Here is a 27,679-nt window from a genome sequence, read left to right as displayed (position 1 = left end):
TGCATCTGGACCCCGTGGGCTCGGGTCCCGGACTATTACGGGGGCGCTGAGTGAGCACGGGAAGGACCGGCAACTCTGTGGGCCCCTCGCTGCAGGTCCCGCTTTGAGCACCAACCCGCGCCCCCTCCCCACCGCCGCCACCCCACCTGGCTCACGGGAGGGGCGCCTGCTCCTACCTCTCCCGGCATCCTCACTCGCCTTCCAGGACTCGACCACCGCCCCCGGGAAGACGCACTCACTCTGGAGGTCAGGGGCCCTCCCCGCGGGGGCGCGTCGCCGGGGTGAGGCCGGTCGTCTCCGACGGGCTCGGCGCACCGGCCCCGCACGGCCCGGCCGCGACAGTCGCGAGCGCTCGGCGGGTTTTCTCCTCGGTTCCTCAACCAAAACCCTGGACACAGCTAACGGAGAAACAGCACAGACAGGCTCGGTGGCTGCGGGAGGTCCCACAGCGAGGGAGAAGACTCCGGACCCGGTGACCGGGCCCCTTGGGGCCGCAGCGAGGCGCCGGCGGGCGCGGGTAGTCCCGCGGGCGGCCGCACGGAGGCAGCACTGGCCCGCCCGAGAGCCCCGTCCCGGCGTGCCCCGCGCCTCCGCCAAGGCCTTGGAGGCGGGACTTCCGGTGTGCGGCTCAGTCTAAGCGCCGCTGCTAGAAGCGAGGTTTGTGGAGGCCGGGCGCCAGCTTTGCGATCAGGTGAGGAGCGACGGGGGAGGGCCGGGGGGCGAGGGCCGGGGGGTGGCTGGTGAGGAGCGGCGGGAGGAGGCGGGGTCCGCCGCGGGGCTTATCATCACCGGGGCCCAGCGGGCGCCGTCGGGGTCAGAGCGTGCGGGGCGCCCCGACGCGCGGGGACCCCTGGGCCGGGACCGCGCCGCCGTCCTGGAGGCCTCCTTCCCGCTGCCCGAGGAGGTAGCGGCCCCGCGCCCACCCGGAGCTGCTGTCGGTTCTGCAGACCGGCTGGCTTCAAGCCGATCTGGGTTATAAACACTTTGCATTTCAGCTTTGTGCTGCTGCGCGAGCTGGGGACGCTCTGGTTGGCGGCGGCCCTGTTTGTCGCAGTGGAGGCCCCCGTCGCCTGCAGCGGGGAGAGGGCTTGCACGGGCGGGAGGAGGCTGCTTCTGAGTGGTTTGGGCTCCTGGGTCTGTGCTTCTGTTCCCCTGGCGTTTCCCCTGCCGCCCACTTATTCTCCCACCTTCGACCCCTTTTTAGACTTTCCACATCCTTGTTCCTAAGAAAAGAGGTCCCTGTTTCTTAGCAAGGGTTTGTTCAGTGTCAGACAGCCCCGAAGGCCAGGTGCTGTGCTAGATGCTGGGGCTACAGCAGGCCCAGGGGGCTTCCTTCCAGGGCTTTGAGCCCTGCCACCTGGTCAGCGTGTATTTCAGTGCTCGCTTGCCCAATACCCTGTGTGTCCAGGTCTGTGCCGCGGGCAAGCGGCTGCACCTAGGGTCCATGGCCTCATTCTTGTCCTCTAGTGACTTTGCCGCCACGCCCTCCTTTTAACGCACTGGGTGGCCAGCTCACTCATGGCTTCGTGGCAGTTGGACTGTTTTGGTGTCCATCACTCTCCCCCACTGTGCTGGTCGCAGCCTCAGGGCGGCGGACAGGGCAAAAGCGGGAGTTCACGGGGCACAGGTGGGTGTCAGGTCGGTCCCAGGGCTCCCCGGGCCCAGCCTCTCGCCCGGTGCCTGCTTTGGTCAATCCCCTACAGGGCTGTGCGTCTGAGAGCCGGTGGGATTTCTGCACCCCCTTGGTGTATAACATAGCGTATTTTGCAGGCGGGCAGACGTCATGGATATAGATGCTGAAAGAGTCCGAATATCGCAGGAGATCAGGGAGTTGGAAAGGATTCTGGATCCCGGCTCCTCGAGTATCAACGTGGACATCTCAGAGTCAAGTCTCAACTCGGATTCTGATGCAGGTCAGTGTCTACGCTCCTAGGTCAGAGCGGCTGTGTCTGCCCTCAGGCTCCGGTCGGCCGCAGTGTGCTGTGCTGCTGGACGGTGTGTTACCACCCCTCCCTCGTCAGCCCCTGGCCCCGCTGGCTGTGTGCGAGCACCCTGCCCCGCGGTGCAGCCGGCTGTCCTGGGAAGAGGGGCCGTGTTGCCCTCCTCAGCAGTCGGAAGGTTCCAGGGCTGAGCTCGCCCCCGTTCTTGAACAGTCACCACCGCTGAGACCCCATGGATCTCTTCCCTGGGCTCAGGCAGCTGCCCTCTGTCCGAGGACCCTGCTGCCAGGGCTCTTGTTCTGTCCACTCCGCGTGCTTTCCTGGGCCCTGAGTGTCCCTCCCCACAGCTCTGGCTGGAGGCCTGCCTGCAGTGGCTGAGCCGTCCAGGGCCCCGGCCTGCTCAGCCCGCTCAGGCCCAGCTGCAGCTCTGAAACCGAGCCTCTCACGGTTCCCAGCTACACCAGGGCCTTCCCTCACTTTGGCATCGGGGCCTCTGTGCCTGTCCTGTCCCCTCCTCTGAGTGGCTTCACTTCCCCCAGGGCAGAGCTGTCTCCTGTGAAGCCTGCCCTGGTTGTCCCCGCCGTCGTGGTCCCTGCGCGCCCGGCGGCGCTCCGCGTTGGGCTGGCGTCGTCTCTCTCTGGCTGACCCTGCCCTAGGCCTAGTGCCCGCTTCACACAGTCGATGGGCAGTGCTCGGCCACTGGGCACGGGCGGGGAGGGGCAGGTCCACGCAGCACAGGTCCCACCCTCCGGACCTCCCCGGCCTCCGCTCCTCTTGTCTGCCTGGGAGATGCGCCGCGTGCTGTGCTGGCCGTCGGTCTCCTCGGCGCCTGTGGCGTCCCATCACCAGCGCCGTCTCCGTCGTAGTTAACTGACACGTGTGCTTGCGCTCCTGCAGATTCGCTGCCCGACGAGGACTCGGACGCTGCTGGCCCACTGCCCTTGGTAACTTCTGGCCTGAGGTGACTGTGCCGCTGAGGCAGGCACGCCACCCTGCCAGGGGGTCCGGGGAGGGGGGTGTCCTGAACTCGTCTTGGTTTTTCTGCATCTTTAAGGTAACACGTGTTTGTTAGTAAAGAGGAAACACCCCGAAGTATCATCGGAAGTAAGGCTGCCCCTGGATAGACCGCTCTTAACAGCCGGGCGTTCACACCTCTTGCTTCCTCTGAGCTCCTGTTGGCTCCACTGACGTCAGGGGATGTGACCGGACACGCGGGAGGCTGAGCGGGCTGCCTGGGTCCTGCCCCGTATTCACCTCTCTGCCTCAATTTCCCAGTCTGTGCCATGGGGGCACTCACAGCACCAGTCAGTGCACACGTACCAGGCCTAGAACAGCGCCTGGCAAGTAAAGCACAAAGGTGGTGCCGGTCTTTAACTGTCTTTTGCTTATGTTGTAATTTTAGTTCGGAAAGGTTTTACAGTTGGCTTTTTGTTATTTTCATCAAGTCAATAGAAACAGAATTGCTTCTGTTTTTAGTAGCTGGGTGGTCCTTCTGATGTGGATTTACGGTAGTTCCATGCTTTTGAGACTCATCGCCTCGAGATAGACATTGGGGCTGGCTCTGTTTTTAGTCTTACAACGCTGCAGCGGCCCCTGTTCCTGCTCACCGCGGCTGCCAGCGAGCCTCTTACAAAGTCCAAGTTTTGCAGAGTTTTTATTGTAGGAAGTGAAAACTGCTTATTTCGTTACACTTCGCCACCTGAAACTTATTCTTAGATAGTACTTTTTTTTTTCTTTAATTTTAATTTTTTTAATTTATTTTTGGCTGCGTTGGGTCTTTGTTGCCGTGCACGAGCTTTCTCTAGTTGTGGCGAGCGGGGGCTACCCTTCGTTGCGGTGTGCGGGCTTCTCGTTGCGGTGGCTGCTCTTGTTGCAGAGTACAGGCTCTAGGTGTGTGGGCTTCAGTAGTTGTGGCACACAGGCTCAGTAGTTGTGGCTTGCATGCTCTAGAGCACAGGCTCACTAGTTGTGGCGTACGGGCTTCGTTGCTCTGTGGCATGTGGGATCTTCCCGGACCAGGGATCGAACACTCGTCCCTTGAGTTGGCAGGTTCTTATCCACTGTGCTACCAGGGAAGCCCAGAAATTACACATAAATTGAACTGTCTTAAAACTAGGAAACGTGTATGTGCGCTGTGTGGTCCTCTGTCAGGGTGGTCTCACACCAGCCCAGCGGCCAGAATGTAGCTCCACTGGGGCCCGGAGGGTGCGGGAGTGTTCCCTTACCTGCAGTTTTCCGCTTGTCGCCAGGAAGGAGAAAGGTGGGGGGAGGCCAGCAATGATGAGGATGACCCCAGGGAGAAGGCACTCCCTGAAGACCCAGAGACCTGCCTGCAGCTGAACATGGTCTACCAGGAGGTCATCCGGGAGAAGCTGGCGGAGGTCAGCCTGCTGCTGGCCCAGAACCGGGAGCAGCAGGTAGGACGGGGTCAGGCCCCAAGAAGCCCTGCAGCCGGGCCTCCCGGGACCAGGGCTCTGGGTCCCCTCCTCTCCAGGGGAGGCACTGCTGCCTGGCCCACAGGTGGCCCCTTGTGTCTGCCACAGGAGGAAGTCATGTGGGAACTGGTGGGGTGCAAGGGCTCCAGGGTGAAGGACAGCAAGACCCTGCCCTCGAGTCTGTATATGGGGCACTTCATGAAGCCCTACTTCAAGGACAAGGTCACCGGAGTGGTGAGTGGTGCGGGCTCTGCCCTCGTCAGGGAGGGTGGGCGGGCTCTGTGGGAAGGGGCTCTCGTCCCCACGGCCTCGGTGGGCGTCGTGACTTCCCCTGGATTCTTCGGGAGAGTGTTCCCCAGCCTCCCTAAATTAAAACTGCCGGGTTCAGGGGTGAAGGTCCAGGTCTCCTCCCCTGGAAGGTGGCAGCTGACCTCGCTGCACAGAGAAGCCCCTGGGGCGTTTCCTGGAGATGTGGCGCGTGGGCAGGAGTGTGGAGTCCTAGCAGCAGAGGTGTCCCCGTGGTTGATGGCAGTCCCGCCCCCCCCGTCAGCACTCGTGGAGTCACTGAGCTCGCCGTGTGCCGCCAGGTGGCGTCCACAGCCGTTCTAAGGCAGCGCTCTAGGGCCAGGCGTCCGGGGCCTGGCCTCACACGCGGCCGGGCTGCTCGAGAAGCTGGGGGACGGGGTCCCGAGTCCCGAGTTCCATCCACATCATAACAGGACACTCTCCGACAGGGGCCTCCTGCCAACGAAGACACGCGGGAGAGGGCCGCCCAGGGCATCAAGGCTTTCGAGGAGCTCCTGGTGACCAAGTGTGAGAGCCCAGGCCCGAACCTCAGCACCTGCCCGGCTTGGGCTCGAGGGGCCTTCACCCCGCCCTGCCTGTTCCCAGGCCTCCACACAGGCGTGGGCCGCCAGGCTCCTCGGGGCCTTGACCCCTGGGCCTGGTCACTCGAAGCCCTGCTCTTCCCGTGCCGGGTGGGGTCCTTGCGGTGACACTGTCGTGAGGGGCAGGCCCAGCCCCCCACCCTGGGCTCGGTCTCTGGTCACTCCCGCCACGTTCCTGAGCTCACAGCCCCGGGGGGCCCTGCCCAGGAGTGGGGTTGGGGGGGTGCACGCTGGGGAGAGTCCCGGGGCGCCCGCCAGCACCTTCGCTTACTCTCCGCGGGTCGCTGAGGGGGTCTGACCGAGGCACACGCGTCCTGGGGACGGCACAACCACATCCTCCTCCTTTTTTCTCAGGGAAGACCTGGGAAAAGGCCCTGCTCAGAAAGTCGGTGGCGAGCGGCCGCCTGCAGCGTCTGCTCCAGCCCAAGTTACTCAAGTAAGTCTGAACGCGGGGGATGGGAAGCCGCCTGCCCCCGGGCGGGGCCGGTCCAGGCTGGCGGCTCACGAGGGCCAGAGGCCCCGTTAGCCGTGCCCCTTGCTCTGCTGGGGTCGCTCCGCTGCAGCGGGAGTGGCACTGCTCCTGAACTTTCTCCCATGTAGGGCAGCCGGACGTCTAGGGTGGCACGTGAGGGTGGGGCAGGCCTGGTGGCCGTGTAAGTCATGTGACCTGGGTGCTCTCTCTGGCCTGGGCCTCAGTTTCCATCCCTGGAAGTGAGGACCATTTGCAAGACGTGCATCCACGTGTGCTGCTTGCGTGGCGTCTCGTGGCCGCGTCCCAGCACCGAGGGTCGGGCCGGGGGTCCCGGGGGCTGCCCACTGCCTCGCGGCTTGACGCGTGGGTCAGGATCGGCTGTGGTGACGGTTGGGTCGCCCCTCGGGCTGTAGTAGAGCTGGGTTTTCTGCTCGGCCTGTTCTGGAAACGGTTATTTCCTGTAGTGGTAACCGCAGCTCCGGCCTCGGTGCTGGGCGTGAGGGTCAGGATGTCTGGAGGGCCTCGCTGTGTGCGGGGCGCAGGGCTGGGAGCTAGGACACAAGCTCTGGGACGTGGGGCGCCGGTAGTGTTGCGTCACCCACATCAGCATCACCACATTGGCCGCCAGCGTGACCGTCGTGACTCCCAGAGGGAGGGCCGCTGCTTTCTTTGCGGGCGCGAGGCCCAGGGCAGCTTACAGAGAGTGCGCAGCTCATCTGCTTCAGCGGGGTTCGCCTTTGGACCCCGCGCCGAGTCTGTGCTGCCCGTCGCCGTGCCGCGTGGTGTGGTATGGGGTGGCCAGCTCTTCGGGGTGCGTCCCGGGTGTGTGGAAAGGCCGAGCTAGCCCCAGAGACCCCCACGTGCCCCCGCGGGGCACAGCAGCACCGTCGGTAACCTTGTTGCCTCTTCCTGCTCCTCAGGCTCGAGTATTTGCAGCAGAAACAGAGCAGCAGCACGAGCGAGGCGGAGAGGCAGATCCTGGAGAAGCAGGCCAGGGAGGCTGAGAAGGAGGTGCGGGACATCAAGTGAGTGGGGTCCTGCCGGGGAGGGTGTCATGCGGGGCGAGCCGAGGGCAGCCCGACGTGACCCCGTGCCCTGGCCCCTTCCTCCAGTCAGCTGCCCGAGGAGTCCCTGCTGGGGAACAGGCTGGACGACCACGACTGGGAGAAGATCTCCAACGTCAACGTGAGTTGGGGCGGCTCCGTCCCGGGAGCTGGGGTGGGGGTCGGCACCGGGCAGCGAGGCCGAGACCCGCGTGGCCGCCAGACCTGCCGTGACCCTCTCCGGTCAGGTGCGCGTCCACAGCGTGGGGTGGTTTCCGGGGCTTTCCCTGCTGGCGCGTCTCAGCCCCCCGAGCCCTGCACACAGGCCCCTCCGTCTACAGTTCGAGGGCAGCCGCAGCGCACAGGAGATTCGCAGCTTCTGGCAGAACCTCGAGCACCCGGCCATCAACAAGCAGGAGTGGAGCGCGCGCGAGCTGGGTCAGCTGCAGGCCATCGCGGCCGCGCACGGCCACCTGCACTGGCAGAAGATCGCCGACGAGCTGGGGGTGAGGGCTGGAGGGCCCGGGCGGGGGCGGGGCTCCTCGGGCTGCACGTCGCGCCGCGGCCCGGGTTGTCCCCTGGAGCTGTCGGAGGTTTCCCTCCTGACGCTTTCGAGGGTGTGGCCCTGGGGGAGGGTGCCCCCTCCACGCGTCCCCAGGCGGAGTTCGGAGGCTCCTCAGACCCCGCTGCTTCTCTGAGAGCTCACGTGCCTTCCACCCACATCCCAGACCAGCCTTTGAGCTCCGTCCAAATGCTTTCCCTCCCCGAGTTCCCGCCTGTCTCTCTCTAGTTGTTTTGGTGTTTGAGAAGAACCTTTTCCTGGTTTCTTGTGGGTTCTGTTATCTTTCTCCTCTCCTAAGGCGAGAACCGAGCTCTCTCCCCTCTGTCTTTAGCGATGGAGGCATTTCAGGCCTGCTTTTCTGAGAACAGCTTGGTGTGGAGTGTCTCCTTGTATCGGATTTGGAGTGGCTGTGATTTCAGTTTTCATGCCCTCTTTGGATCTTAGCTTACGTAGGAATGTGTTTTTTCATTTTTAAATACTGAGGTGTGTTGGAATCCCTTTTGTTATTCTTTAGTTTGAATTTTATGACCTGAGAATGCAGTCGGTAAACATCTCCATTTTTTAAATTTCTCACTTTTGTGGCCAAGCACGTGGTTGCAGCAGACCAAAGCCACTCAGAAACAAAAGCGTGCCCTCTGCCCTGAGAGTCTGGGTTCCCGTATAAGCCTATTAAATGGAGCTTATTATATTATTGAATTTTGCTCTCTGGAAGAATTGTATTGACGGAACTCGGATGAAGCCTGACATAACTGTTAAAAAGTCGATTTGTCCTCGTGTCGCTCACAGCTTTGCTGTATACGTGTAGCTGCTGTGCGACTTGGTACACTAGCTTTTATTTGCTTGGTAAGTCAGGCTTTAGAAGAATCATTCTACGTGCTGAGTCCTAACCACTGGACTGCCAGAGGATTCCCTTGATGTCTTTAGTTCCTTAGTGTTTTTCTTTTTTAAGACTTTTTTTGTGTATCTTGGCCGCACCGTGCGGCTTGCGGGATCTTAGTTCCCCGACCAGGGATTGAACCCGTGCCCCCTGCAGTGAAAGCATGGAGCCCTAACTGCTGGACCGCCAGGGAATCCCCAGACCGTTTTTTAGAGCTGCTTAAGGTTCACAGCAAAATGGGGAGGACGGTACAGAGGTCTTTCGTGCACTTTGCCTCCGCATGTGCACAGCCTCCCCCGTCAGGAACGTCACTCACCAGGTGGCACGTTTTTTTACCAAGGACAGATCTACGTTGACGTGTCGTGATCCCCCATGGTTTACGTTGGGGTTTGCACATTCTGTGAGTTTCAACGGAAGTACAATGACACGTACCCACCATTATCGTCTAGTACAGGAGGGTTTCACTGCCCTACGAGTCCTCCGTGCTCCACCTATGCACCCTTCCTCCCCCACCCCCCGGCAACCACCGTTCAGTTTACCGTTTCAGTAGTTTTGCCTTTTCAGATTGGCTTCTCTTACTTACGGACGTGCATCTAGGATTCCTCTGTGTCTCTTCCTGGCTCGGTGGCGCATTTCTTGTTGACGCTGAATAGTATCCCATTGTCTGGATGGACCGGAGTTTATTTTTCATTCGCCTGCTGAAGGGCATCTTGGGTGCTTCCAGGCCTTGTCAGTTATGAATACAACTGCCGTAGACACCCACGTGCAGGTTTCTGGGTGGACAGAGGTTTTCACCTCCTTTGGGTAAATACCAAGGAGCACGACTGCTGGATCATCGCGTTTAGCTTGTAAGCAGCCGCCATGCTGTCTTCCAACGCGGCTGCACCACCTGCGTCCCCGCCAGCCACGGACAGGGCTTCCTGCAGCTCCACGCCCCCACCAGCATCTGGTGTTGTCGGGTCCACATCTTGCCCATTCTGATAGGGACGCAGTGGGGCCTCATCTTAATTTTCATTTCCCTGGTGACTTACGACACGGTGCTCGCCATCCGTGTATCGTCTTTGGTGACGTGTCTGTCGGTCCATCTATCATTCAGGTAGTTCATTTTCTGCTTGTTGAGTTTTAAGAGTGCCTTGTGTGTTTTGGGTATCAGTCCTCGTCAGACGTGTCTTTTGCAAACATTTTCTCCCAGTCTGTGGCTTGTCTTCTAATTCTCTCGACGTCGTCTTTCGTCGAGCAGAAGTTTACAACTTTAATGACGTCCGGCTCAGGAGCTCTTTCTTCGGGGGGTCGTGCCTTTCGTGTCGCGCCTCCAAAGGCCTCACCACCTGCACACCTCAGCTAAACAGACTGCAGGAGGCTGCCCACCCTGTGCTCTGTAACCAGAGAGCTTGCTCTGGGAAAGAAGACAGTTCACACCGCCTTCATTGGCTCTTGGAAAACCCCTTCCCCGTAGGAGACGAGTGAGGGGGCAGATTTGGGCAGAAGTGTTCGCGGCGGGGACTGGGGGCTGTGTGCTCAGCTGGAACTCTGGTGGAAGCCGGGGCCCGTCGCCTTGGCGCTCTCCTTGCGAGGGTGTCCCGGACGCAGATGCCACACCAGGGACTGTCCAGAACCCCAGCCCCCAGCCCCCCGCACGGGCGACGCTCGGCCACCCCGATGGAGGCGCCGCAGAGACCGCCTCCGGGCCCCAGGGTCCGCGCCACGGCGCCGGCACATGCCTCGCGGGAGCCCTTCGCGTAGCCTTGGCTGACCTGAGGCCTCTGTTGGGAACTTGAGTCCGCAGTGTGGTTTTGGTGTCACGTAAATGACAGCTTGTGGACGTACTTGCTTTCATACGCCAGTGTTGGGGACCCTCCTTAGTGGGCCCGAGCCTTCTGTCGGGGGCACTCTCCACTGTCCCCCAGGGGCCTGGCTCGCAGTTGGGCACCCCCCGTGCGTGGCGAGTGCCAGTAACCCCCCCGCTGCCCCGCTCTGTGCTTTGGCCCTGGCAGACCTGCCGCAGCGCCTTCCAGTGCCTGCAGAAGTACCAGCAGCACAGCCCGGCCCTGAAGCGCAGGGAGTGGACGGAGGAGGAGGACCGCGTGCTCACCCAGCTTGTGCAGGAGATGCGCGTTGGCAGCCACATCCCCTACCGGAGGAGTGAGTCCCGCGCCCAGGAGGGCGGAGCCCCCGGCCGTGCCCTAGTCACAGCCGCGCGAGCTGGCGGGGCGGAGTGGGGGTCGTGTCGTCCCGGGCGGCCGGGAAGCGTGGCACCCACAGAGCCCCTCTGTCCCCAGTCGTCTACTACATGGAGGGGAGGGACTCCATGCAGCTCATCTACCGCTGGACCAAGAGCCTGGACCCCAGCCTGAAGAAGGGTCTCTGGGCCCCAGAGGAAGACGCGGTACGCTTGCAGGACCCAGGGGAGCTGGAGCCTGGAGTTTAAAACTGAACTGGGCCTGGGGAGGTCGTGACTGTGGCAGCAGAGGGACCGTTTGTGCGCTCCTCTCTCTGCAGAAGCTGCTTCGGGCAGTTGCCAAGTACGGGGAGCAGGGTTGGTTTAAAATCCGGGAAGAGGTGCCGGGTAGGAGCGATGCCCAGTGCCGAGATCGGTGAGTCGGACAGCGCTGGGCAAGGGAAGGCCTTGCTGGGGTTGCTTCTGTGTGGGCCGCGGGCCGGGCTGGGAGACTGGCCCGGGGTCATCTGCTGGCGGAGGGGGAGGCCGTGGCCTTGGGGCCTAGGCGTACCAGGGCTCACCTGCTCAGGAAGCAGGGCGGCTTCTTTTTGAGAGCAGGCTTGTGTGCAGGCTCAGCTGGACATCCTTTGAGGCCCCCTGGTTGGCAGGTTCCCTGAGCCCCGTGGTCTGAGTTCCTCTCGCAGCTCTCTGGTGGCAGGTTCCTGGCAGGCAGCTGCAGCTTCGTCCTTTTCTTGGCTCGCTTTTCTTTTTCTTTTTAACACCTTTATTCTGTAACTCACATATAATCCGTTCATTTAAAGTGTACGGTTCTGTGGGTTTCGTTGTGTTTCTTGAGCTGTGCAGCCATCATCACAGTCAATTCTAGAACGTTTTGATCACCCCACAAAGAAACGCTGTTCCCTGCCAAAATACAGCAGCTCAAGAGTGGGCAAAGGGGGCTTCCCTGGTGGTGCAGTGCCAATGCAGGGGACACGGGTTCGAGCCCTGGTCCGGGAAGATCCCACATGCCACGGAGCGACTAAGCCCGTGCGCCGCAACTACTGAGCCTGCGCTCTAGAGCCCGCGAGCCGCAACTGCTGAAGCCCACGCGCCTAGAGTCCATGCTCTGCAACAAAGAGAAGCCACCGCAGTGAGAAGCCCACACACCACAACAAAGAGCAGCCCCCGCTCGCTGCAACTAGAGAAAGCCTGCATGCAGCAACGAAGACCCAACGCAGCCAATAAATAAATAAATAAATAAATTTATTTTTTTAAAAGTGGGCAAAGGACTTGAATAGACGTTTCTCGAAAGAAGACTTGCAAATGGCCATTAAGCACATGAAAAAATGCCAACACGGTTAGTCATTATAGAAATACAAGCCAAAACCACAGCAGGATACCACCACACACACCTAAGGACAGCTAATGTTTATAGATAATAGGAAATAACAAGTGTTGGAGAGAATGTGGAAAAGTTAGAACGCTTGTGCACTGGTGGTGGGATCATAAAACGTATGAAAGGGTGCAGCCACTTGGGAAAACAGTGTGGAGATTCCTCAGATAGACCGAGAAGTACCACATTATCTAGCAATTCCACCCAGTACCCAAAAGAACTGAAACAGGGGCTCAAACAGAAATTTGTACGCCCGTGTTCGTGGCAGCACTCTTCACAGCAACCGAAAGGTGGAAACAACCCGAGTGTCCGTCAGCAGATGAGCGGATAAACGAAATGTGCTTCTAATGTGTGGACGCTAGAATGCTCTTCAGCCTTAGCAATGAGGGGTATCCTGATAGGTGTTACGGCGTGGGCGAACCGTGGGAACAGGAACGCTCGTGTGCAAGTGTTTGTGCGGACATACGCACTCGTTTCTCTCAGCGACACCTACGAGTGGCATTGTTAGGTCACATGGTGATTCTGCTTAACTTTCGAGGCGTGACTGTTCTCCAAAGTGGCCGTGCCCTTTTCCATTCCCACCGGCAGTGTAGGAGGCTCCCAGGCTTCTACACCCTCACTAACACTTACTGCCTGTGGTTCGAGCCATCCTGGTGGGAGTGAAGCGGCATCTCCCTGTGATTTTGGTTTGCGTTTCCTGAAGACGGATGGTGTTGAGCGGCTCTCCTGTGTTTGGCCATTTGTGTATCTTCTCTGAAGAAACAGCTATTTCTGTCCTTTGCCCGTGTTAAAAATGGAGTTATAAGGGTTCTTTATGTATTCCAGATACAAGTCTCTTAGCAGATCCGTGATTTGCAAATACCCTCCCTGTCCCAGTCTGTGGGTTGTCTTTTCGCTTTCTTGATGGTGACCTTTGAAGCACACAAGTTTCTTATCTTGCTGAAGTCCAGTTTGCCTGTATTTTTCTTCTGTTGCCTGTGCCCTGGGTGTCATAGCTTAGAAACCACTGCAGATGGCAGGGCGGCAGCAGGAGGCCATCTTGGCTTCTAAAACGTCCCTTTGTTTTTATGTTGCTTTCAGGTATCTCAGAAGGTTACATTTTGGCTTGAAAAAGGGACGATGGAATTCCAAAGAAGAGGAAAAGTTAATTGAATTAATAGAAAAACATGGTGTCGGTAAGTTCTCATTTTTTGTTTTGGTTTTTTTAGTTTCACACACACTACATAGTGATCTTAACATTTGCGTGAGTCAGGGAGTGATGATAGTAAGTCGAGTAATCATCTGTCCCCGTACAAAGTTGTTATAACGTTATTGACGATGTTTCTTCTCCCGTGTAGAGCGCCCCCTGGCTTATTTATTTGGTACCTGGAGATTTCTACTTCCTAATCCCCTTCACCTGCTTGGCCTCACCCCTCACCCCTCCCCTCTGGCAACCACCCATTTGTTCTCTGCATCTGCGGGCCTGGCGTCTGTCTGTTTTGTGTGTTAGACCCCGTGCACAAGTACAGTCACTCTTCCTCTGACTCATTCCACTTGACCTAACACCCTCTAGGTCCATCCGTGTTGTTGCCAATAGCAAGATTTCTGTTTTTTCCTTTCATGGCCGAGCAGTGTTCCCTTGTATGTATAGAAGCTACATTTTCATTATTGTTGTCTGTCCATCCATCTGTCGATAGACACTCAGGTTGCTTCCGTATATTGGCTGTTTTAAATAGTGCTGCTGTGAACATGTGGGTGTTAGCTCCTCTTTAAATGTTCTGGAGAATTCACCTGTGGAGCCATCTGGTCCTGGACTTTTGTTTGTTGAGAGTTTTGTTTTATTTTTTGTTTTTTTACTGATTCACTTTTATTACTGGTAATCAGTCTGTTCATACTGTCTGTTTTTTCCTGACTCATTCTTAGGTGAGTGTGTTTTTCTAGGCGTTTATCCATTTCTTCTAGATTGTCTAGTTTTTTGGTGTATAATTTTTTGTAATAATCTTACATGATCTTTTATATTTCTGTGGTGTCGGTTGTAACTTCTCCTTTCCATTTCTGACTTTATGGATTTGGGCCCCCTCTTTTTCTTGATGAGTCTGGCTAAAGGTTTCTCAATTTTGTTTATCTTTTCAAAGAACCAGCACTTAGCTTTCATTGACTGTTTTCTGTTATTTTTTTAATCTCTGTTTCATTTATTTCCACTCTAATCTTTATTATTTTCTTCCTTCTACTAACTTTGAGCTTTGTTCTTCATTTTCTGGTTCCTCTAGGTGTAGAGTTAGATTTTTTACGTGAGGTTTTTCTTGTTTCCTGACATAGGCTTGTATTGGTATAAACTTCCCTCGTAGGGCTGCTTTTGCTGCATCCCATAGATTATGGGTCTTTGTGTTTCTATCTTCATTTGTCTCCAGGTATTTATTTCCTCTTTGATTTCTTCAGTGACCCATTGGTTGTTTAGTGGCAGATCGTTTAGCTTCCACATGTTTGTGTTTTAAAAGTTTTTTTCTTGTAGTTGATTTCTTTCTTTTTTTTTTTTTTGTAGTATTTATTTATTTACCTTGGCCGTGCCGGGTCTTAGTTGCGGCATGCAGGATCTTTTTAGTTGCGGCATGCAGGATCTTTTTAGTTGCGGCATGCAGGATCTTTTTAGTTGCGGCATGCAGGATCTTTTTAGTTGCGGCATGCAGGATCTTTTTAGTTGCGGCACGCGGAATCTTTAGTTGCAGCACGTGAGCTCTAAGTCGCGACGTGCATGTGGGATCTAGTTCCCTGCCCAGGGATGGAACCCCAGCCCCCTGCATTGGGAGCATGGAGTCTTAGCCACTGGACCACCAGGAAAGTCCCTCTTGTAGTTGATTTCTAGTCTCATACTATTGTGGTCAGCAAAGATGCTCGATATGATTTTACTCTTAAATTTATTGAGACTTGTTTGTGGCCTAGTATGTGGTCTATGCTGGAGAATGTTCCATGTGCACTTGAAAAGAACGTGTATCCTGTTTGGGGGTGACATGTTCTGTATATATCTATTAATTCTATCTGGTCTCACGTGTCGTTTAAGGCCAGTGCTTCCCTACTGATTTTTTTTTCTGTCCATTGATGTGAATGGGATGTTAAACGTCCCCTACTACTATTAGGTTGCTGTCAATTTCATTTTGCTTAATTCTCTCTGTCTGTTTCTGTGTTTAGGTCAGTTAGGTTGCCCGATCTTGGAGAAGTGGCTGTGTGTAGGAGGCATCCTATGGGCCCAGCAGTGCAGTCTTCTCTGGTCACCAGAGCTCTGTGTTCTAGGGGTGCCCCTACATGGGCTTTGTGGGCCCTTCCGTTGTGTCAGGGTCAACTACTGTGGTGCTGGTCAGCGGGGCCGGCCCTGGTGCAACGCCTGTGGGCCTGCTGCAGGGCAGGGTAGGCTTCCTGCGTGGTTGGCTGCATGTCCGGGGTGGGGGAGCGGTGCTTGGAGCAGGGCTTCTGCCGGCTGGGGCCATGTCCCCAGAGCTAATAGGCTAGAGGGAGGATTCCAGAATGGCGCCCACCAGCACTGGTGTTACTGCAGTGGACCTGGCTCCCCAAAATGGCTGCCACCAGCGTCTCCATCCCCAGGGGGAGCTCCATTTACCTCCTGCCTCTCTGGGAGGCTCTCCACCATCAGCAAGCGTGTCTGACCCAGGCTCCTTGCAAACCGCTGTCTCACATAAGATTCTGAGTGCACCCTTTAAGAGCGGAGTCTCTTGGGCTTCCCTGGTGGCGCAGTGGTTGAGAGTCCGCCTGCCGACGCGGGGGACGCGGGTTCGTGCCCCGGTCCGGGAAGATCCCACATATCGCAGAGCGGCTGGGCCTGTGAGCCATGGCCACTGAGCCTGCGTGTCCAGAGCCTGTGCTCCGCAATGGGAGAGGCCACAACAGTGAGAGGCCCATGTACCGCAAAAAAAAAAAAAAAAAGAGCTGAGTCTCTGTGTCCCATAGCCCTCTGGCTCTCCCAAGTGTATACCCTGCTGGCTTTCAAACCCAATATTCTAGGGGCTCGTCTTCCTGGTGCAGGACCCCCCAGGATTGGGAGCCCAGTGTGGGGCTCAGACCCTACGCTCCTGGAGAAAGACTTCTGTGATGGTGATGTTCCTCCCGTTTGTGGGCTGCTGACCCGGAGGTGTGCATCCTGACTGCCCTGCGTCTCTACCCCTCCTCCCCGTCTCGTTTTGGTTTCTTCTTTGTGCCTTCGATTGTGGAAAATATCTCGTTAGCCTTCAGGCCATTCTCACGTGCGCTAACTCTGTGAGTAGTTGTACTTCTGGTGTGTCCCCGGGAGGTCAGCTCAGGGTCTCCCTACTCCGTGCTCTTGGCATCTCTGGTGAGTTCTTGATGCATTTGCTGTCCGAGGGCTTCTCACAGCTTTGAGTTCATGGTGGAGTTTTGCAGATGCCACTGGAGGCCTGTGGTTTGCTCTCATCCCAGGCTGCCTCCCTGGTCATCAGCTCTTCTGCCCCGTTTTTTTTAATATTTTGGCCACGCCATGCAGCTTGTGGGATATTAGTTTCCCGACCAAAGACCGCACCTCGGTGTGAGAGTGCAGAGTCCTAACCACTGGACCAGCAGGGAATTCCCGTTCTGCCCCATTTTTCATCATCTCAGCAGGTGGTGGTGGTTTTTTCATTTCACAAACTAATTCATGTTCATTATAGGAAATTTAGAAGCAGAGATGTATGAAAAGAAGGAAAGGAACGTAACTCATTTCCTGTCTCCAGAGGTGGCCGCCGTCTGCTGGCGTGCACTTGCCCGGTACTTCCCTCTGCAGGTGGCTTTCCTAGGAAGAACCAGCTTATTTAAGTTGAGTCATTCCACTTTTAATTGAGCAGCTATTTTTTGCTTTATGATGTGTCGTTATGTTATCTGTTACTAATATTTCTCTACGTCTGTACACGTTCTGCGTCCTAGTGTTATTTTCAGTAACCGTGATATATTTCCTTGGATAATAGTACACAGGTTATTCTATCAATTTTCGGTTAATGGACGTTTAAACTGCTCCTCATTTTTTGTTTCGGGGGTGGAACGAGCTGAGGGTTCAGTGGCTCAGTCTTTGCTTATATTTGTTAGTATTTCCTTAGAGAAAATCCTTAGGTGTAGCAGTGCCAGGTTGGAGGGTTCTGTCCCACGCGGTCCGACTGCCCCGTAGAAGCAGTGCCCCACCAGCACTGTCTGGCAGAAAACACCGAATAATTGGAAACGTCTGGTTTAGAAGCCTGGAATAGCAGATATTCAAGGGCCGTTTCACGTAAACATGGGTGACTTTTTTCTCATGGTTGTGCGTTTGCTAGAACTCCCCTTGGGCTGGCTATCCGTTGAGAGTCAGACACCCATCCTCTCACGGAGCTGCTCGGGTGTGGGAGCAGCACGAGGGTTCTGACGGAACACAGTGCGAGTCCGCTAGAGGGGCCGCCAGCGTACGGCGGAGAGGAGCCCTCTTCTCCAAGCTGCTAAGCTTGTGTTGTCCAAGCCTGTTCGTAAGAAGTAACTTCTGTGTTGTTTCTGCTTTTGTAGGTCACTGGGCAAGAATAGCCTCTGAGCTACCCCATCGGACGGGCTCCCAGTGCCTGAGCAAGTGGAAAATGCTGGTCAGGGTGAGGCCCCGGCCCCCGGGGGCTAGCGCCACCGCAGGCGGGATGAGGGGAGGGCGGCTGGCGGGCGAGGATGGGGGCCTCTGGTTTCCGGCCGTGGCGTCTCTCCTTCCAGGCGGCCGAGGGCAGAGGGAGCTCGGCCTCCGTCCTCAGAGCAGCGGGAGGGCGCTTCCACCCAGCACGCCCGGCCCCCTTGGCCCCCTGGAGGCGCACCTACTCGAGGCCTCTCCCCAGAGGCCTGGCCCGCCTGCCCACTGTCCCCTGTCGCTGAGCCCCGGGGGGCTGGGACCTCTAAGTAGCCCTCCCCCTACAGAAGCAGCAGCGGCGCAGGCGGGGGCGGCGGCCCCCTCGCAAGGCGCGGTGGAGCTCCAGCAGCGGGGACAGCAGCACCGCCAGCAGTGGGGACAGCGGGGACTCAGAGCCAGAGGCAGCGCTGGGGGCCCTGACGGGGGGCCAGGCGCTGCTGCCAACACAGCATGTGGTGCCTGACGTGGACCTGTGGGTTCCTGCCCGGCAGAGCGCCAGGGAGCTGTGGGGAGGGGGGCCCGGGAGCTGGCCAGGACCCTGTGGTGCTTGCCCCCGCCCTCCTGAGGGCTCTGACCCGGCCCAGGGTGGCCGCTGGGAAGCTTGCACCACGGCCTCAGCCCCAGCAGAGCCGGCAGGCCAGGCGCGGGCCGCCTCCGGGACCCAGAGCACCAGCCTGAGGGGCATCCAATGCCCGTGCTCGACGGACGCTCGCCCCTCGAGCTCCACGGGGCCTGCGCACCAGGTAGGCCATGGGCGGGTGGGAGCTCTCCTGCTTGGGGTCAGCAGGGCTGCGCTCAGGGATGGGGATGGCCTGGGCTCGCGCAGCTGTGCCCCGGGTGTGGGAGCAGACGCCTCCTCCCTGCACGTTGCGGTGTGCACTCCTGGCCTGTGCACTCGTTCCGGAGAGCTGCCCAGGCAGAAGCTTGCTCCTGGGGCCGGCCCTCCACTCCCCACCTTGTTGCTTGCTTTTTTTTTTTTTTGGCCACACCGCACAGCTGTGGGATCTTAGTTCCCCAACCAAGGATTGAACCCGGGCCCCGGCAGTGAAAGCGCTGAGTCCTAACCGCTGGACCGCCCGGAAATCCCCCAGCTTGCTTGCTTTCCAAGCTCCGTGGGAGAGCTGCAGGGACAGGGTGGGTGCTGCCCCGAGCTGTGGGGCAGGAGGTGGGCTCAGCGAGGAGGAGCTGTTCCTTCGGTCGCCCTGCTTCCAAGGAGGCCCCTGTGGACGGTCCCACTGTCCGCCTGCTCCGGTCTGACTCAGCCGGTCACGCGTGGGCGTGTCCGTGGATGTGTTGAGGTCCTGGGCCCAGACACAGCTCTGGCCACGTTTGGGTGGCATCCACGTTGGGGCGGCTGTTTTGTGCTGGGCGCGGTTGGAAGCCCCCTCTCTGACACCAGGGACAGTGGACGCCACGGCCCCCGTGCCACGTGGGATCGTCTCTCCTTGAGTCTGTGACTGCAGGGCCTTAAGCCCCGGGGTTTGTCTCAGGCACGTCGTGTCATCAGCTCAGGGAGCTGCCCGGAGGAACGGGGACTCTCTTAGTCCTGGGTGTGGCCGAGCTGGGCAGCTTCTTGGAGCCAGGCCTTAGGGACCCCCCTGCCCTCCTCTGAGGTCACCACACTCCAAAGAGTGTTTCCCAGCGGCCCAGGGCGCGGGTGCGGGACGCTTTGGGGTCTGGGCAGGGAGCCGTGCGTGTCAGGGTGGGGACGTCCACTCGGGGCCCCTGGAGATAGCGCTGCAGGTGCTCAGCCCGACGTGGCCACTTGGTGCCAGGTGCGGCGCCCCAGGCCGCCAAGACCACCCCGGTGCCCACCACCCGTCTCGTCTCCCACCCGTACCCTGCTCCGGCACCCAGCAAGAGTGGAGGACGGTGAGGGTAGGCGCGTGGCCGCCCTGCAGCGGAGCTTGGCCAGGAGCCCCAGGGGCCTTTCTCTCCCCACAGAAGGAGCTGAGGCAGCCGCACCTGCGCAGCGCCGCCCCGGGGCCCACCCCTGGTGGCGGTGGTGGCAGTGGCAGGGCCAGGCCCTGCGTGCGGCCGCTGTGGCACAGGACCGGGCAGCGGCGCCAGGGACACGCCCTGCAGAGGAGGCTCCTTGAGCACCAGCTTCTGACGGCCGTGAGCCCATGGGTGGGCAAGGTCATCCTGCCACGCAGTCCCCGGAGGCCCGCCGTGGCGCACAGTCGAGGTACTGCCCGGGGGCCCCTTCCCTTTGGGAGCCTCCCGTGGGGCCCAGGGGTAGAGTTGGTCGGGGAGGGGGGCTGGAGGGGACCTGCAGGCACATGGAGGTCACATCTGCCCTGCCGGGGAGGGGGGTCGGGGGAGGGTACCGTCCGCCCGGTGTCGACCTGGGGGGGGTGTTTGGTTTTGCCTCTCCCGTTCTGCTTAGCACCTGGTGGCCGGTTCAGGAAGTGAGCAGACACTCAGGCCTAAGCGGGCGCATCTTCCCGGGGTTCTGAGTGCGTCGGTGCCCGCGTGTGGGTCACGTTGTCTGGGGGGGCGGGACGCTCGGGGCTCAGGAGTGCGTGCCAGCCCGCCAGCAGGTCCTCGCCCTTCTTCCTGGCTGGACGCGGCGGCAGCGGGGTGTGGGTTCTCTGGGCCCCTGTGCACACGTGCCCTTGTCCCCTTCAGCTGACGGCATCAGGAGGCAGCTGCAGGGCGCCCACCTGGCCAGCACCCCGGTGTTTACCCTCTTCATTCAGGTAAGAAGCCACCGACGCACACCTTCTTTTCTCCTGTGCGTTGCGTTTTTGGCGGAGTTTTGAAGTTTGTGGTGGATTCACTTAAAGTCCAGCCTTTTAAAGTGGTGGATCCTTCAAAATGGCTCCTCCGTGGCCCACACTTCTCAGCGCGCAACTCAGCGTGGGCGGCGGCCCTGCCGCGCCAGCTAAACCCTGTGTGGGAGGGGCTGGGCGCTGAGGGGAAGGGGGGCCTGGCCGTCCCGAGGGGCTGGGTCAGGGCAGGAAGGTGGCGGCACTGAGGCGGCCTGGAGAACCCGAGTCCTGGCTAGGGCCTGAGCCACGTGGCCACAGCCTCAAGGGGCTGTGCGGGCGGGCCCAGCCCAGGCCTCTGGGGCGTTGGGTCTGCTCCACAAGAGCAGCTGCGGCCAGCGCTGGCCTGAGTCCCTCCACGGACACCCTCATGGCCTTGGCCCTGCAGGGGGGCGGGGGGCCTCAGGATGGGCAGGAAGGCCTCCTGTCACGTGGTGGTGTGTGTCCACGTCCCTCAGTTGTTCCAGATCGACACAGCTGGCTGCATGGAGGTCGTTCGGGAGAGGAAGGCCCGGCCGCCCGCCCTGCTCCGGGCTGGTGCCCGGGACTCGCCACTCCTGCAGGTAAGGAGTGAGGGTGAGGGCCAGGCACGGGCTTCCCTTGTTCCCGCCACCCTTCCCTCCCGTCCCAGCGGCACAGCTGGCGCCTGTCTAGCTGGGGAGAGAGGCATTTCCGGGTCCCCACAGGCCGGGGACAGCCCGAGACGCTCCTGGGAGGCGTCTGCCCGTCTCCCGGGGGTGTCTGGGGCCCGGAGGGGCTTTGAGGCGACCTCAGGGGCTGCAGGGTCTGCGCTGGCACTCAGGCCCGCCTGGTTGCACAGCGTGTGCTCCTCCCGCTTGGCCGTACCTCCCCTGGGTGGAGCGTGGGGGCCACTGGGCGCCCGCTGCCCTGGGCACTGGCCCCGCTGGGGTGGCAGCCTGCTGCCGGTGGCCAAATCCTTGAGTCTTGCAGCTGGGGGCTGTGTCCCTGAGCCCGGCCACCTCGGGAGGAAGTGACAAAGTAATGCTGCTGGTCGGAGGACCAGATACGGTCCTGTGGTGGCCCATCCAGGCCACGGAGCCCCGTGCCCTCCTGCCTAGACGGCCAGGCCCCCTGCCTCTCCCTGCAGAGCCCACACAGCCCTGACCCGCCGAGATGAGCTCTCCCAAGGGTGCCTTCGGGTGCAGCCACGTTGGGCGCGGGGCGACAGGCTAATGGTGGTCTTGGTGGGGGTGGAGAAGTGGGTCTGGGCCCTTGGGAACTTTCCTGAAGCGCTGACTCTGGTTTCTTCTCCAGGTACCCTCGAGTGCCCAGAACACCCCAGGTACTGCCCATCTGCCTCTCCCTTTATCTGGGTGGTTTGTGTTTAGTGGGGAAAGGGCCAGACCTGTTACAGGTTTTGGATTTCAGTGCCTCGTGGTGGGTCCGTTTTTGTTTCTTTGTTGGTTTTTTTTTTTTTCAATTAATTTATTATTTATTTTTGGCTGTGTTGGGTCTCGGTTGCTGTGCGCGGGCTTTCTCTACTTGCAGTGAGCGGGGGCTGCTCTTCCTTGCGGTGCACGGGCTTCTCATTGCGGTGGCTTCTCTTGTTGCGGAGCACGGGCTCTAGGCGCGTGGGCTTCAGGAGTTGTGGCACGTGGGCTCAGTAGTTGTGGCTCGTGGGCTCTAGAGCGCAGGCTCAGTAGTTGTGGCGCATGGGCTTAGCTGCTCCGCGGCACGTGGGATCTTCCCGGACCAGGGCTCGAACCTGTGTCCCCTGCATTGGCAGGCGGATTCTTAACCTCTGTGCCACCAGGGACGTCCTGTGGTGGGTCCGTTTGAATGCCACCTCAGGGAGGAGGCCTGGCTGGTGGGGCTGGTGGGGCAGCATCTGGTACGGGCCTCTCCTGCTTGTGGCCATCAGTCTGCCCACACCGGCAGAATCGGGCGAGGGTCTGGGGTCCTGAGAGGTGACGTGCAGGGAGGAGGGCAGTGTAGCCAGTAGTCCTTGTTTGGAAGGTGTTTGAGATGTAGGGCTGATGCACAGGGCCGTCGTGGGCTGGCCTTCTTCCCGGGCCCACCCTGGTTGGGGCAGGAGCATGGGGGCTCGGGGTGCCGTGCGAGGGGAGGTCTGGGGACGAGCGGCCAGGCTGATGTGCCCCTCTCGGCCCAGATGCCAGGCCCAGCAGCTGCCCACTGTGAGGGCCCTTCCCCTGGGACGCGTCCTATCTCGGGAGCTCGTCAGTCAGTGTCCTGTCCTCCCTGCAGGCTGCCTCCTCCAGAGTGTGCCGGCCCGAGGAGCTGCGAAGAAGAGCACCTGCCCCATGGGGGGTGGAGGCCCGCAGGCCTGCCACGCGGAGTCCACGCCGCAGGCACCCCCGCCGGCTCCGTCCGGACCCCGGCCCAAGCCCAAAACTGTGTCTGAGCTGCTTCGGGAGAAGCGGCTGCGGGAGGCCCGAGCCAGGAAGGCTGCCCAGGGCCGCGCGGTCCTCCTGCCCCAGCTGCTGGTCTCCTCTCCTGTGGTCTTCCAGCCGCTGGCCCCCCAAGGCCCCCCAGTCTCTGGTGCCGTGCTGTCTGGGCCTGGGGGCCCCGTGGCGGCCGCTTCGAGTGCGTTAGGCTGTTGGGGCTCCGCCGCGGAGGAGAGACCCCTGACACTGCAAGCCCTGGCCCTCGCTCCGGCCTCCACAGGAGCCTCGAAGGCCCCGGCTGCCCCTGCTGCCTCCAGGGTCCCAGGTCTGGGCCCCGGCCAGGTCCCTGTGAGCTGCCGGCCAAGCAGTCTCGGACAGTCTCAGGCCCCGGCCACGTCCCGGAAGCAGGGCGTGCCCGAGGCACCCCCCTTTCTCACTGCAGCGCCCAGCCCTGCTCGGCTGCCTGTCCAGCCCCTCAGCCTGACGCCAGCTTTGGGCACACACACGGCAGCCAGCACCCCTCTGCCTGTCACCTGGGTGCTCACAGCCCAGGGGCTGCTCTCTGTGCCTGTGCAGGCGATGGTGGGCCTTCCGAGGCCAGCAGGGACTCCTGAGCCTCCAGGGCTATCGGTGACTCTGCTGCCCTCCCCAGCTGCGACTCAGGCAGGCCAGGGCCCCAGGCTCCCTGGGCAGGGCCGCCCTTGGCAGCCCCCAACCAACACGGACACAGAATCAGACCCTGCCTCCGGGACAGAGCTCTTGACCCTTCCGGCGCACCCCACGTCCCAGAGCCCTGCGGAGGTGGACATGGCCCATGGCCCTGGGGGATGCGCCCCTGGAGAGACGTCTGTACCCAGGACGTCCTCCCAGGCTACGCCCCTGGCTGACGGCTCTGAAGCGGAGCCCCCCGGGACCACCTCAGGGCCAGGGGAGCCCAGGAGGCCTTCGGGCCTGGAGGGGCCACCCCCGCCCCGGCGCAGGCCTGAGAAGAGGGCCCTGGACTTGCGCCTCCTCTCCCAGGAGGGCGAGGCAGCTGTGCGGGAGTGGCTGAGGGGGCAGCGGGGGGTACGTGTGCCCCCCCTGGGCAGCAGGCTGTCCTACCAGCCTCCCACGCTGTGCAGCCTGCGGACACTGTCTGGCCTCCTGCTCCGCAAGAAGGCCTTGGAGCACAGAGCCGCCTCCCTGGTGCCCAGCGGGGCAGCCGGAGCCCTGCAGGCCTCGCTGGGGCGTGTGCGCGAGCAGCTCCGGGACAGCCCGGCCTACATGCTGCTGCGGGTGCGCTTCCTGGCGGCCTTCGCCCTCCCCGCACTCCTGGCCACCCTGTCCCCCCGCGGCGTGCCCACCACCCTGTCAGTAGCCATGAGGTCCAGCCCCGAGAGCGACAGTGATGACAGCAGCCCGGGTCAGCCAGAGCTTGTGGCCGGGCAGCCGGGGGACCCAGCCAGCGGTGCGCAGGCGGCCGCCATGCCTGCTCAGGTAGGTGGTTGCAGGCGTGGAACCCTCGCCCCCTTCCCCACGCCCGTCCGCATCCCCCGGTGCGCCTCACCCCCTGTGGGTGTCGGCCCCCGCCCGGAGCACGGGGGGTGGGAGCAGGGGGAGGTCACGGCAGGGGGGCCAGCGGCTGGTTTCTGCGGAGGAAGAGGCCGCTCTGTGCACCCCACACACGCGGACTCCGGCGGCAGGAACCTCACTGCCGGCATGGGGGTCCCGCCACCCAGGCCTCGTCCACAGGAGTCTCCATGCCCCCCGCGCGTGCACACGCTCACACACGCACACCTCTGGGGGGCTGTCTGTGCGCCTGCACTCCGTGGGGGTCCGTCCAGTTGCCGACTCCAGCACGTCCACGTGCAGAGTTCTCTAAGCTGTGGAAGCAAAACCACCGTAACTGTTACCTGACAAGAAACCCGCCGCACACACGTGTGAAGGTGTCCCCTGACCCGTGCACCCAGGGAGCCCCTAGTCCCTGTTGCCTGGGCTGAGCAGGAGAGCCGCGTCGCCTCAGGACAGGGAGGGCCCTGAGGTCCCTGGCAGGTGGTGTCCGACGAGCAGGTGGTGACCCCCCAGAAAATCCCCAGAAGCAGTCCCTCGCCTTCTCGCAGGGTGGCCTCGCTGCTGGCCTGGTCGAGCCTGGGGCCGCCCTCATGCGTTGCCGGGGCCGGGGAGGCGGGGTTGTCGCTGAGCTGTGCCAGTCCCACCTGCCCGCGGCCCGGCCCGGCCCGGCCCCCCTCCTTCCCAGGAGCACGGCCTTAGGAGTCCGGGGGGGCTTCTGGACTGAAGCCAAGGCAAAACACTGCTGGGCCCTAAATAGGTGTTGAGGGCAAAAGGCTCGCTGTCCCCCGCAGTGTGCAGCCTTCCGTGGTCCTCCATCCCTGCCCGGCCAGCCCAGTTTGGGGGAACCGTGGCATAGATGGCTGGCTCTAGGGGGGCTGCTCAGAGGGGACTGGAGCCCCCGAGTGAGAGAGGGGTCAGCGGAAAGCCAGAGCCCGCATGTGACCCCAGGAAGGCAGCACCTCCTGTCCCATCTCGGCGGGGACAAGTCCAAGGAGCTACCTGTCCCTTGCCGCCACCCCCTCCCCTGCCCATCCTGGCTGGAGAGTCACTTTTTCTCTGCCTGGACTTAGTTTCAGGGATCGCCACACCCCGGACAGGCCTCTGCCCCCTCCTGCCCGGACAGTCCCGATGAGCTTGACGTGCTCCAGACACGGCACGCCCGGCATGCCCGGAAGCGGAGGAGGCTGGAGTGAGCGGCAGGGTGAGGGACCCGGGCCCTCCCTCAGCTTTGCGCCGGGCACACGGGGCCTCAGGAGCTCATCTCAGCTTCTTGTTGTCACGCGGGGTGGGGTGTGGTATAACCAGGCCACTGCGGGCCGGGTCTCGGAGACCCTCCCCTCCCTCACTCTCCCCTCTGCCACTGGGTTCCGCACCCCAGCCTCTGCTGCTTCCCTCCTGCCGGCCCACGTGTGCCTTGGGGCCTTGGCACTTCTGTTCTCTCTGCTTGGGACTCTTCTCCCCATCTGTCTGCAAGGCTGTCACCTCTCTATCCGGGTCTCTGCTCGGTGGTCAGCTCCTCAGAGACGCCCTCCCCAACCGTCCTAAGGTGGCATCGCTGTCCCAGTGCCCGTCTGTCCTTGTGGCGCTTGCCCGTCCCTGACGCCTGACGTGGTCCATCCATGTATCTGTCTGTTGTCTCCCCTGAACGTGAGCCCGTAGGGCAAGCATGGGGTCCCCAGTGCCCAGACAGCAGGCACCAGATAGGCCCAGCATGGTCGGTTTTCACACGCCGAGACCCGGGTCGGGGGGTTGTCGCAGAGGCAGGAGCTGGGTCCTTCAGCACAGCGCGGGCTGCGCTGTGGGAGGTTCTGGGTCCTGGGCTAGATGGCTAGAGCCGGAGCAGGAGCTCTGGGTGGGTGGGGGACCGCAGAGGGGATGCCTGGGGTGGGCCTGCTTAGAACCCACTCAGGCTCCAGGGCCAGTCCTCCGCACGGCCCGCTCCGCGGACCGCAGGGGGCCAGCCAGGCCTCACTCCAGCCCGCCCTGCCCCACGAGGCAGAGTGCTGTCCCTCTGCGTTCCCATCCGCGGGGTCCGGCTGGGGTGAGGGCCCCCTGCCATCGGGGTGATCTTGTGTTCCAGGACTTCCCAGGGCCGGACCGCCACTGCTGCTGCCGACAGGAGGTGGGGCTCGTGCTGGACCCAGCGAGCCTGCCCACCCCGGGAGGCCGGCACCCAGCCCGCGGCAGAAGGGCTCTGCCAACAGCGGCCGCGTCGTGATGGGCTCGGCTGGTCCCCGAGTGCAAACCATGATATCGGGAGGAATGAAGAAATGTCCTGTTTTTTAATTAAAAGCAAGCCACGTGCTTTTGGTGGTCTCGTCCTGAGGTACTGGGCGGTGTGCAGAGGGACTGGGCCACCCCTGGAAGTGTGGGGAGTGCGCCAGCTGGGCCCTGGGGTCCACGGAGCCCCTGCACGCTTGGCCTCTAGGGGCCTGTGGAGGGGGAGAAACAGAGCGTTACCCATCTCACGAGAAACACTTGTGGCTCTGGCCTTCAGGCTGGGGGCTGCTCCAAGCGGAAGGGCAGCCCAGCGCCCACCCGGGTGCCGCCGCAGGCATGGGGCGGGCCCACTTCTGCCATCCAGACCACACAGGCCGACCCAGGCGGGTCCCCAGAACCAGCGGCAGCCTGAGTACCCACAGCCCCCACGGCAGCCCCGGGCCAGTGCCCTTTTGATTCTGTGCAGGCGTTTCTTTGGCAGGAGGCCGAACCCCCGCGGCCTCTCTGTCCCTCCGGCCTAAAGGAGCGCGGGTGTGGGGGTTCGGTTACACCTCCGAGACACTGGCTTTCCTGGAGCTTTGTTCCTGCACGCTGCTCCCCTTTGCTTTCACCTTATTAGGGAAATTTTCCAACACAGAGAAATGGGACAAGTGTGCCCAGCGTGTGTCCTGCCCCCCCAGACAGCAGTCACTTGGGGTCACCTGTCTCCCCTTTGCCCGCACCCAGACACCCCACGTCACGTCACACAGCCACAGGCTGACTCGCCACGTGGGTGTGTGTGTTTCACTTTGTGCCTCTGGTACTGGGCTCACCAGTTCCAGGTTTCCTTGTGATCTCCTCTGGGCTGTGGGTTATTTAAGATGATGGTTATTTAATTCCCAGACACTTAGTGATTTTCCCGATGTCCTCCTGTTACCGATTTCTAGTTTGATTCTGACGTGGTCAGAGAACGTAGCGTTGTTATTATTTAATTCATAAACACACCGTGAGGAAGACTCCTTCCTTAGTCTCATGTCATGAAACAGGAAACACTGGGTCACGGAGGGCCCGGCACCGGCCCTCTGCCTGCTGGGTGCGCAGAGCCGCAGCTCCTGCCACTCCTGTACCAGGACTTCCCCCCAAGACCCTCCAGTCCGGGGCAGGATCCCCCAGAACACGGCTCCCCTAGGGGGCTAGGGGCCTGCCTGTGCCTGGAGGGTCATGCCTGGAGGGTGACCTCGGGCCTCCTGGAGGCCTGCGGGGAGGCCCGGCCACTCAGCAGCGCCTGGTGGTGCCGGGATTCCTGGGGTTTAGCCTACTGACCACCATGGGCCCAGGAGGCAGAGAAAAACCCTGGGGCTGAGGGGCTCAGGACCCTACAGGAAGGGAGCCAGCAGTGCTGGTCAGGCCCCTG

The 27,679-nt window shown here is 60.9% G+C and overlaps 1 protein-coding gene across 4 annotated transcripts; it reads left to right on the top strand.

The window, feature by feature from the left end:
- The first annotated feature begins 650 nt into the window (after positions 1 to 650).
- SNAPC4 (small nuclear RNA activating complex polypeptide 4) lies at positions 651 to 26,820 on the top strand. 4 transcript variants are annotated; one of them, XM_079925595.1, is made up of 23 exons: positions 657 to 691; positions 1,771 to 1,913; positions 2,838 to 2,884; positions 4,190 to 4,357; positions 4,484 to 4,609; positions 5,110 to 5,188; positions 5,617 to 5,698; positions 6,655 to 6,759; positions 6,847 to 6,919; positions 7,119 to 7,283; positions 10,211 to 10,358; positions 10,496 to 10,602; positions 10,716 to 10,810; positions 12,848 to 12,942; positions 17,276 to 17,355; positions 17,666 to 18,121; positions 19,323 to 19,566; positions 20,010 to 20,080; positions 20,608 to 20,712; positions 21,425 to 21,452; positions 22,376 to 23,991; positions 25,137 to 25,255; positions 26,147 to 26,820. In XM_079925595.1, exons 2-23 carry the CDS (start codon positions 1,784 to 1,786, stop codon positions 26,805 to 26,807), a joined length of 4,800 nt encoding a protein of 1,599 aa, XP_079781721.1. In that variant the 5' UTR covers positions 657 to 691; positions 1,771 to 1,783; the 3' UTR covers positions 26,808 to 26,820. The 4 variants fall into 4 exon arrangements, with proteins under 4 accessions (XP_079781722.1, XP_079781721.1, XP_079781724.1 ...); XM_079925598.1 differs by having other exon boundaries at positions 25,137 to 25,267; positions 26,147 to 26,271; XM_079925596.1 differs by lacking the exon at positions 2,838 to 2,884 and having other exon boundaries at positions 651 to 691.
- Positions 26,821 to 27,679: the final 859 nt, after the last annotated feature.

The sequence above is a fragment of the Stenella coeruleoalba genome (genome assembly GCF_951394435.1).
Source record: "Stenella coeruleoalba genome assembly, chromosome: 7".
NCBI lineage: Eukaryota > Metazoa > Chordata > Mammalia > Artiodactyla > Delphinidae > Stenella > Stenella coeruleoalba.
The sequence above is the reverse complement of the archived record's forward strand: the minus strand, read 5'-3'. Positions and strand labels throughout refer to the sequence as shown.